The following is a 10,983-nucleotide window of genomic DNA, read 5'->3' on the forward strand; positions in this document are numbered from 1 at the left end:
TGTGCTCAACCTTACTATGTACCAAGTTACCAACAAGGCAACAAATGCAATATTCTTTATTTGTAATAAGATTATTCCATTATTATTTTGTGCAATTAAAATTATACTCCCTTTGTTTCTTTTATGTTTGCATCATATCACTCATAAGATTTTCATATAAAGTAGGCATATGGTGCACATAAAAGGGGACAGAGGGATTTAAACATAGTTTGCAGCACTGTCAAAATGGTTTGACAGTTCGGTTCGGTTTGAAATCGGTTCGGTATTAAATCGGGTCGGTTTGAAATCGGTTTAAGTGTCTTGCGTGTCGGTTTCAGTTCGTTTTAAATAGTTATCGGTTCGATTCGGTTTCGGTTTTTTCTTGAGCGGTTTTAATTCGGTTCGGGTTGTAAACAGTTCGGGTAGTAAACGGTTCGGTGCAGACGGGTTGCAGTTTGTTAACGGTTCGGTGCAAACGGTTTTTTATCTCGATTCAAACATTTTCGGGTAGGAAACGGTTTCGGGTTAGAATCAGTTATGTTCTTTTTCGGTTTAGTTTATAACTAGTTCGGTTTTTTTTTTCGGTTCAGTTTGTAATTAGTTAGGCTCTTTTTCGATTTAGTTTATAACTGGTTCGGTTCTTTTTCGGTTCAGTTTATGGCAGACAGGAGGATTTTTTTAGTGGCAGGAAGATATTTTATACTATGATAGTAATTTGGCAGGAAGATATTTTTATACTATGATAATAAAATTTCAATAAATATTAGTTTGGCAGTACTATGATAATTAAATATCATTTAAAACACCTTTTAACTTGATTTTAATATTATCTTTATAGTAAGCAGTTTGTATTAGATTTGTTATAAGCGGTCCATTTCATAAACGATTCGGTTTGCAAGCGGTTCGGTTCATAAACAGTTCGGTTTATATTAGGGGTGAGCATGGGACGGGTACCCGTACCGTTAGTACTAACGGTTCGGTTACCCGTTAACCAAAATCACTAAAAGTGATACCCATAACCGGAACTGATAAGTTCGGGTACCCGGACTTCGGGTACCCGGATTTTCGGATCGGTTATCGGGTACCCTATAAGATATCCAATAATGATAATTAAACTTAATTATGTAGTTATTATGATATAATTTACAACTAATTAACAACAATACCATATGATCTTGACCAAATTATTAATAATATTACTAATTATTAATATTATTAAGTGATTATGAAGTAAAGTAAAAGTTTAGATTTATATTAATAGATTTAAGTAGGGAAAAAAAGCAAAAAAAATACTTGTCGGATCGGGTAACCGTTAATTTTAAAATGATACCCATAACCATACCCAATAACAAATTATCGAAACGAGTACCCGAACCGTTATGGTTATCAGATCGGGTACCCTAATTTTTCGGAACGGTTACGGATCGATTTTTCGGGTTTTCGGTTTTTCGGTTTTTCGGGTAGTTTTGCTCAGCCCTAGTTTATATATAGTTCGGTGCAAACGGGTCGCGGGTTGTTAACGGTTTGGTGTAAACAATTTTTATCCCGGTTCAAACGGTTTCGGGTTAGAAACAGTTCGGTTCTTTTTCGGTTCGGTTTGATTCAGTTCGGCTTAGAACTAGTTCGGTTCATTAACGGGTTCGGTTCTTATACGGTGTAACCTTATTCGGATTGGTTCGGTTTCAAGTTCATTCACATACGGTTCGGGTTGGTTTTCGGTTTCAAAAAACGGTTTTTAATCGGTTTGGTTCTCATTTGTATCGGTTTGTTTCGGGCAGTTAAACGGTTTCGTTTGAAATTTGACAGCACTAATAGTTTGATAAAATAATCCACTCAAGTTATTAGAGAGCGAAAGAGTGAGGAATAACTCAAATGATTAGAGCTTTCCTTCCGTCCGATTTCAATAATATGTAACGGAGATAGTATTAAACAGGGAGAAACTCGAATATTGATATTAATCCAACTTATCCGAGTGAGGCTTGTTCGTGCCGTGACTGTTACGTGTCATTAATTTTCCGCCATTATTCTCATGTTTTATCCTCTTTGGAGCTTTCCAGTTTCCACTTTTACGCTGGACCTCTTTCTCTCTCCTCCATTGAAGCGTATTTTTTTTATGCATTGAAGTAGCTTCTGACCTTTGTCTCCTCCATTGAATCAGCTTCGGAGGTATACTATTTTTTACTTTCTTTTTTCAATTATCATTTTACAATCAAGGTTTTAGTTTTACACTACCGTCAATTTAATCGTCAGTACAGTCAATTTAGGGTTCATCATAGGTTGATTATCGAATTATTGCTTATACAATTACTGGAGTTATGCAAGATTATAACGAGCAATTTTGTTGCTAGAATCTTGTTATTTGCACTCTACTAATGCGAGAAAAACTTTATGCCATTATTCAAGCCTTATTTGATGATTCAGTCAAATTAGGACATTAGGTTGCTAATGTATTGCAGAATTTTGATTATAATCCTTCGAAGGCATATGAAAATGGACCTTTTTTCTCTGGGCCGAGGGTGGCCGCCCCTCATGCCCAGGCTAAAACTTGGAGGAGAGACATCTCCGCTTATTAGTAAGAGTACATTATACTCCCTCTATGGTTTTTTAAATGCCCCAATTTGATCGACACATTTGCCAATGCGAAACTTTGACAAATAATGAATTATCAATCAGTTTAGATTACAAAAAGTTGATGTTCGGAAAACATCATTGAGATGATTTTAACAATTACACATATATTTAATTATGTATATAACTCAAACATTGGTCAAATAGTTGGGATGTATGTGAATAGTGCAAAAGTCAATATGGGGCACTTGAAAACGTAAAAAGAGTAGGAAATTTGTTGCTTGTGAATTTCATTTTTTATTTTTCGGAAATGTTGAGCATACGAAGGTTTTTTTTTTTTTTTTTTTTTTTTTTTTTTTTTTTTTTTTGTGTCTTTTGAATGACTGGACAGATTGGTATGGGTTTAATCAGTTCATGTATTAATATTGTTGATGCTAGGTTCCTAGCCGAAAATGGTGGCTAGAGCTGCTATTTACTTTTCACAGGGTAAGGAGAATGGGAGATTGCTCTTGTATGTATGCAACATTACAGCCTAAGTTTTTCGATTTAATGTACAACCTAGGTCTCTCAATACCTGTGGTTGACCATGTCTTAATATAGGGAGAAATTAGGTAATCAACAAGAATTCAAGATGTCTCTAACCGGGTTTAGATTGACTTTTGAATGAAATAATTTGTGCTTCTGTGGGTTAAATTTATATTTGTATGCTACATTTGGGTAGTCATGGACTCAATATTGAAGTGGCAATTATTTTGGCTGCAGCAGCATATTTGTAATTTCAGATTAAGAAGTGGAGGCAAGATTGTTCTGAAGGTGAAAGGATCTTTACTTTGGACAAATGGTGCAAGGAATGTCAACGAGTACATTGGCGAATCCTGGAAGCACTGGACTATATAGATCAACTCTTCTATTAAGGACGGTGAAGAAATTTCAGTTACTGAATAAGGCTGAAAGACATTGCCTCTGGAATTGTGGTGTACAGAATGTATTTATCAAAGGACAATCCTATATCACAGGACAAAGAGGCAGGAGGGTTGAAGCAGGATGGCTTTTCAAAGGGGGTGGGGGTGATAAACGATTGGATGCAAGCATCGAACATAGTGAGAAGGCCAATGAAGATATATTGATTTTCTTTTTCCAGCTGGACTTGGCAACCCGGGTCCAGGTTTGTAACCTTTGCTTGTAATTATTTGTGTACCAAATTATTTTTTGGTCTCTTTGACTACGTTGACTTTAGGGGCAGATTGTTCACTCTTCAGTGCTTCACTGGATGTTGTGTTATACTCATATATTTCATATTCATTTTGTACATCATTTGTCCTGCAAATGAATGATCTTTATATAACAGTGTGATGCTTAGTAACTGGCTGCCAATCTAATTTTGCCTTTCTAATGGTTATTGAATCATCTAATATGTAGCTTTTTGCATATGTAGTTCTCTCTGGAAGCACCTTTGCAAAAGAAATGAGATGTAATCTTGAATTGCTTCTTATCATAGAAGTGCTATCTGCATTTTTTTGATGCATTGGTGCTTTGTCTTTAATGGAGTTGAACACTGCTTGAATCATTGTTGCTTGCAGATTATGTGCTAATTATCACATGCTAACTGACTGCCAAGCTGAATCTGTCCCTCCAAATGAACAGAGAAGAATATGAACTAACAAGAAATTTGTATTCTGATTCCTCTGTTTATAAGGATGTTTAATATTGTTCTCATCCACTGTTCTACTTTAATATTCCTATGCTAACTGACTGCCAACCTTTTTAGTGAGGTTGTTTAATATTGTTCTCATCCACTGTTCTACTTTATCTATCTTTTATACTATTATCTACTGTCTTTAGAATTGGAATATGGGAATCATCCACATCCTGCATCATGGGTAACCTTATAGTAATAGTTGATGTTGTAGTGAGTTATGATACCTGGCATCTGAAACTGGATTTTCAGTAGGCCTCATTCAATTACTCTTCAATTGGATTTTCAGATTTCCCCCCACTTTGTTATTTGATAGTGGGGAATTTTCCATGTGTAAAGTCATACATCATATCTGCTAATCCATCCACATGAGAAATATAAGAAACTGTAGCCAAGGCAACTAGTATAGACTAGGGTGGCTGGATTTTGGGTGTTCAATATCAATCTCCCTATTGGTGATCTGAATTGTATAATTTTGAGGGATGTACTAAGTTCAAATTTATTTTCCTTCATGAGATCAATTTGCAATTTGCTGATCGATACGCTCCTTTTTTGCCTCTTGCATATTATTCTAGTTCTGTTGGCATTTAGGTAGGCCTATTATCTTTTGAAATTGTAAGTGAAATTGACATTATGTGTCCTGTAGAAAAGAATGCTCATTTTATAACTGCGTTTATGATTTTTTTTTTTTTTTTTTCAGTACGCTCTGAACTTGGAGCAGTACGATATTGCCCAACAGTTGAGAACCAGGCTAACTGAGGTATGATTGTTCATATTCTGCTGCATATTATATATATGGTTCTTTTGGTATTTTTGTGTATTGCAAGCTTCTCTTCTGGTTTGGTCTAAGCAAATCCAAATTAGGTTTTTGATGCATTTGTATTTTTTTTATAAATTTAAATGTTTGTTTTCAATTAGATGTAAAGGGACAGAACAGATTTGCTAATGGCAAAAAATTTTCTATATTAATATGGCAAAAGGCGGTATAGTGACCCTTAATAAGAGGGAGTGAACTGAAATTTTTTATTTCTACAAACATCAGTTCTTAAGTCTATAGCTTGGTTTTCTTCTTGGGATTCATGTCTTTGAATTTCCATGGTGAAGAATTTTCATATTTAGTACCTCATTTTCTGGTAGGTTGAAGAAGAAGTTATCAAGCAGCAGAATACAAAGAAGGGTTCAACCTCAAAAGTTGACGCTCAGGATCAAGGCATTCGTCTACTGAGATTGCGGTGAGTCCTATTTTATCTACTATTGGGTTGTCAATTATCTTTGCTTCTAATTTCAAAACTTCTTTCTTCCCACAGTGCTGAACTACAGAACGCAATTGACAATGAGAACTATGCCATGGCTGCTGAGTTACGTGATGAAATTTCCAAATTAGAGGCAGAGTCTCTAGCTGCATCAGCAAATGCTTTGGCTTATGAGAATGTTCAGTATGTATTCCGCTTAGGACAGAAAGTGAGACATAAGAAATTTGGTGTGTGAATTGAACACAGCTCATAGTTTTTGTGTTATATCATCTTTTCAGATGACATGTATTTTTGCTTGATTTGTGATCTTGTATTGGGTGTTTAGGTCCTAGATACTGTCAAATTTGTTGCTGTGTGGTAGCTTCAGTATTCATCCTTGTCCCTTATTATGAGGACATGACATTCAAGGATCAAATTATTTATGTTTTTAATCTCGTTCAGGAATGAGTAATGGGGTTTGGAAGTTGGCATCCTTGTAACCCTCCCCCACCGACCCCCCCAACCCCCCAGTTAAGAGGTAGTTTACAATGTAGACATGTTACATGTAATATGCTTGTAAAATTTTGATGCTTCTCATATGTTCTGTTAGTTTTCTTTACTCCTGGACTTTTTTGTAGGGGCTCTCCCTAGACTTATATAGTAGGATAGTGCAATAGTTTAAATGCCTTTTGTCTATTAAGTATTCTTCATCCTTAAACAATAGTTTATTCTCATCTTTTAGTCGGCAAATGCTTAGTTAGGAGCAAGTTGCACATGTGATTGATTTTCTAACTATCCCAGTTACTGAAATACTTGGGCATAACGCAGGGTACTGGGGTGTGATTTGTGGCATGGATCCAGTGTGCTGTGAATCAAGTGGATGGATGGAAGCTGCGAATATTGCAAGTTTGTCCAATGGTTCTAATCAGCCTTTCTATCAGGTTAAGATATTTCCTCTCTCTTTTTCCTACCTTCATTACCATTCCCATGGAAGTTGGAAGAAGCTTCCTTTCGCTGCAACAACTTTACTCTTCTAGCGGCAACCTCTTTTCTTTGAATGGAAAACTACTATATCGTCCTAGCTTGAGTAGTAACTAATAAATTTTTTATTAATACCAGACTACCAATGTCTTGGGCTTTGGATTTAGGATTTCTTAGATTTTTGTTGATGTTATTCTAGCAACTTTTCCCTCTAGGCATCCATACTTCACTTGTAGACTTTTTTCATCATTTACTTACTGAATTTCTGATGACCTCAGCCGTTACAGACTATACACTGAAGAATTGTTCTTTTGGATTAGAGTAGTTGTTGGTGTAAGATTGCTTAGTATTACTTGTCTCAATCACTTCTTTATTGCATTTCAGGTCTTAGTAGATGTTCATGAAGATCCAGACCTTCTTGTGGCATATGGTAATACTTCCTATAACTTAGTATGCTGGACTTTTTTTCTCATATCCAATTCTTCTCTAACCTTTCTTGGGTTAGCATTTTAGAGGATCTCTCTTGTATTACTTCCCCATTTTCTTTTATTTGCAATACAACCTCATGGCATGCATTTTGAGCAAGAAATCAGATGATGACGGACAAAGTAATCACAATAATTTATACACATAGTACCTAACCCTTTCTATTCTCAGTGGAAACTTTTTATTTTTATTTTTATTTTTATTATCATAAAGCCGTTTGCTTACATTCTCTAATCACCTCCTAGAAGTGTGTGTTAGGCTGTGTTGCAAGTAGAAGTAAAAGCATTGAGAGATGTTTTGTTAACTGTGTGCTTCATTGTGATGCATGTTAATCTACCGGTCTCAGTTTCTGAAGAGAATCTATTAGCGCCAGAAAAGCCGGACTTGGTAAGTAGTCATTTAGCCTGGAATTGGAAAAGACACTAAATAATTAGCATATATACACTAAGAAATGTATATAAAAGAATTTCCATTTTTGTGCAGGGAAGGTTTGATCACCCTTATGTTTCATTTTTATTTTATGGAACTGACACTACTGGAAATTTCATCCCAATCAAGCAACTTCGCGAGAAGTACAATCAACCAAGGTATGAAGTACCTTCTGATCCTGAAGATGAAGAAAGTGGAGAAGATTCTTGATGCAAATTACATTAGAATCAGATGTTCCCTTTTACTTGGGTAATTGTTGTAGCAAACTGGGAAGCCTGATCTTGAAACTCCTGAATCAGCTGATTTGCTGAATTCTCGATACATGTTTGGTAATTGGCTTCTGTGTCTAGATGCTGTATTGTGTCCTTTGTAAATCTTGATAGTGCTGATTTTATACACCGTAAGATTGATAGTTGAAAGCTTTTTGTTGATCGTCAAATCTTAATACACACTCGAAGCGGTCTAACACATCCATCACTAATTCACCGCACTATCTTCATCTGTTCACCACACTATCTTCATCTGGGCATCTGGCTTCTGTTTCTAGATGCTGTATTTTGTAAATCTTGATAGTGTCAATCAATACTGTGTGGTTAAACGTCAAATCTTAATGATATTATTACTTTTTCAATGGTCCAACACAGCCATCACCAATTTACCACACCGAAGTTACTTTTTCAATTTTCTATATCATTGTATGGTTGTTATTTAATGATATTAATATTTCCCATTCAAAAAAAAAAAAAAAAAAAAAAAAAAAAACTTTTTCAGTTTTTCTCCCCTTACCTGAAATCGTAATGCGACATTTTGCTCAATATCATTTTTTTTTGTTCTTGCTCGTAGTAACACCTTATTTACATTCAACCATATGCTAACCGATTTTTAAAACGATCAAACTTAAATGATTTACCGTTTCTCTCTCTAGAAAGTTGATAACCCTGTTCTTATCCTCCTACCGTTTCCCCCTTTCTTCTCCCCTGCTCGCCGGCGATCGACGCTTTTCTCTTAGCCATCACCGGCGAGCCTAGGTCTTCTCCTTTCGGTTTTTTGTTGTTTTGTTTCGGTTTTTTGGTGGAGAAAGCACAAAAGATTGCAGTTTGGTTTGGTTCGTGTCTTTAAGTTCATTGGAGGTTTAATCTAGTTTGGTGGTGTCGTCAAGTGTTTTGATTCTAATTTTCCAACCATTCGAGGAGCCAAGACTACTCTTAACGCCGCCGTTAAAAGGAATTTCGTTAATTGTTCCCAACGGTAAAGGAGAATTTAAGATTAGGGTTTTCTCCCTTAATCAAAGGTTAGATTTAGGTGAGGCGGTCTTCTCGCGTTGGCCTTGACGACGGGTTGTAGCGGTCGGTTTTGGTTTTGCCGGTGACGCTTTACTGGGTTCTCTGCTTCTTCTTAAGTCTCACTGAGTTTGCTTAGTGAGTTTGTATAGATTTGTTTTCTCTACTTTGGTTTATTATTTAGTTGTTGTTTTGTCTTAGTTTAACTATGTTTTTACTGCTTTCTTGCTTGTGTTCTTGTTCGGGTTTCTGGTTTTCAATAATTCCGTTGCTCTATGTGTTTATGAGTTGGGGTTGCTTAGGGTAGTTCTTTTGGAGGCTAAAGAAGTGTGGATGTTGTTTTCGGAGTCTGGTTAGTCGGTCAAGCCCTTGTGTTTTAGGGTAGTACAGTTTAACAATACTTGGGTTTGAAGGATTTATGTCTTCGTCGTTGTAAACACCTAAAAATGTCTCCCCCAAACCAAACTCGATGATGAACAACCTTTCACCGCCATCATTGGTCGGGTTGAGTATTTAATCTTGGAGTGCTTAAATCCATATTTCCATTTCATAAACCAACCCAACTTCTAGCCCATTTCCCCAAACTATAACTTATTTTCCTCTTTTCGTGCCTTTAAATCCAAAACAATTCATTTCGTGTCCTTTTTATAAAAACTTCTAATCCAGTTTATTTTTGTCCATAATCTGATTCCAATGATTGAATAGTTGGATGGGTCTTTAAAAGAGCTTTCCAACGATGTATTATAAGCCCAAATCCGAGTTATAACGAATAAGTTATGGCCAAAATATTAAACTGAGCCCAAACCGAACCTAAGCCCACCTTACCTACGACCCAATGATCATGTGGAGGGTCCAAATTATTTAATCTCATTCCTAAACCAATTAGGATTAATTGGAAGCTTCTATAAGTTTCTAAAATATCTTCATTATCCTTTTTGAAAAGATAAGATTAAAGAGTTCGAAATTGAATAAAACTTTTCCTTTTGAAAATCCTATTTCTATCCGAATTGAAAGACGTTCAAAGATAGAAAGATATTATTTTCGTGCCTCATATTTTTTATCCAAATTTTATATGGTTGGATAGCCCTTGAAATTATCTTTCCAATGATACATTATAATATCAATTCCGAGCTATAACGGAAAAGATATAAATAAAATGTCAAATTCTATCCAAAACTAACACCGTCTCTTTATTTCGTCCATATCTTTTATTATATAAAATATTTAATCTGATTCTAATGGGTTAGAAAGTAGATTTCAAGAGCTTTCCAACGATATCTTCTTCATCTTATTCTGATATCTGGATAAAAAGATATGATAAAAACAAAAACCGCAAAAACTACAGTTTATCGAGTTTTATTCCGATTTAATTCGGATCTTATCTTAATTTTTCGACTCTTCTTTTTCCCCTATGAATAGAGGTCATATCTCCCCTATTTTAATCATCAACAAGATTGATCACAAAATAATTATCTTCTCCCTCTTTAGCCTAAACACTAGCCTCCCCATTCTTTCACTATTTCTTCATTTAAGCACTCCAAGGAGTCCATACAATACCCGAAGTTCTATACTTTAACCAAGGCGTGAAAAGGTAGAATTAACTGAGGGTTTGGACCAAATCAACTCTAATTTTTATTTAATTTAATTGTTTTAATTTGATTTATATTTTTATTGAAGTTACTAACAGTTTATTCATGATATATCAATTTCAAGGAAACGCAGAAAGTGAGTAATTAATCACTTAATTACTCTTATTTTTATTCTTGTTGCTAGTATCATGATTAGGTTTATTACTATTTGATTTGACTAACGCTATTATTGTTAAATTTCTTCCAATATTAATGTTTATTTATTGTTATAATGATCACTTTGTATGTTTAAAGGGAATATGTAATTGAAAATCACGCCTAATAAGATAATTTGGACAACCGGCTTAGGATGCTTTTTAATCTTGTTTTTAATTAAAGTGATAACAAATATTTTAGAATTATGTGTTGCATTAATATTCAACCAATTTAGTCTAATAATAGTTTGGAGCGAATTGAATATTTTGTTTGTATGCCTTTGAGATCGCAAGAATCACTTTTCACTATAAGAATCGAGTAGAGGCCAATACGGGCGAATGTGACTCCATGACTCACTTCGTACCATCATCCCCGATCCTCCTTTCGTGGTTCCGAACCATATGGAGTTAGTAATCTCATGGATTATGAATGGGGTGTAACCTTCACGAGTCAATCGTTGTCCCTTTATTCCTGGTTGCCTTAAATGATCCGTGAACGGTTTACATGTTCCTTACAAACTTGTTAGCGGCTCCCTACTTTCCTTTTCC

The 10,983-nt window shown here is 35.2% G+C and overlaps 1 protein-coding gene across 2 annotated transcripts; it reads left to right on the forward strand.

The window, feature by feature from the left end:
- The first annotated feature begins 1,944 nt into the window (after nucleotides 1-1,944).
- On the forward strand, nucleotides 1,945-8,025 carry LOC110725944 (clp protease adapter protein ClpF, chloroplastic-like). Of its 2 annotated transcripts, none has more exons than XM_021905418.1 (9): nucleotides 1,945-2,145; nucleotides 3,313-3,712; nucleotides 4,944-5,003; nucleotides 5,381-5,475; nucleotides 5,551-5,723; nucleotides 6,304-6,416; nucleotides 6,841-6,886; nucleotides 7,289-7,329; nucleotides 7,426-8,025. In XM_021905418.1, the coding sequence occupies exons 2-9, from the start codon at nucleotides 3,386-3,388 to the stop codon at nucleotides 7,579-7,581; spliced, it is 1,011 nt and encodes a 336-aa protein (XP_021761110.1). In that variant the 5' UTR covers nucleotides 1,945-2,145; nucleotides 3,313-3,385; the 3' UTR covers nucleotides 7,582-8,025. The 2 variants fall into 2 exon arrangements, with proteins under 2 accessions (XP_021761110.1, XP_021761109.1); XM_021905417.1 differs by having other exon boundaries at nucleotides 1,947-2,145; nucleotides 3,310-3,712.
- The last annotated feature ends 2,958 nt before the right edge of the window (nucleotides 8,026-10,983 follow it).

The sequence above is a fragment of the Chenopodium quinoa genome, unplaced genomic scaffold (assembly GCF_001683475.1).
Source record: "Chenopodium quinoa cultivar QQ74 unplaced genomic scaffold, ASM168347v1, whole genome shotgun sequence".
Taxonomy (NCBI): Eukaryota; Viridiplantae; Streptophyta; class Magnoliopsida; order Caryophyllales; family Amaranthaceae; genus Chenopodium; species Chenopodium quinoa.

Excerpts from the sequence above, each read along its gene's own strand:
- LOC110725944 (XM_021905418.1), top strand. The coding sequence starts at position 3,386 with ATGGTGCAAGGAATGTCAACGAGTACATTGGCGAATCCTGGAAGCACT. Across the intron at positions 3,713-4,943 it reads ACTTGGCAACCCGGGTCCAG|TACGCTCTGAACTTGGAGCA; the intron begins GTTTGTAACCTT and ends TTTTTTTTTCAG. Across the intron at positions 5,476-5,550 it reads ATTCGTCTACTGAGATTGCG|TGCTGAACTACAGAACGCAA; the intron begins GTGAGTCCTATT and ends TTCTTCCCACAG.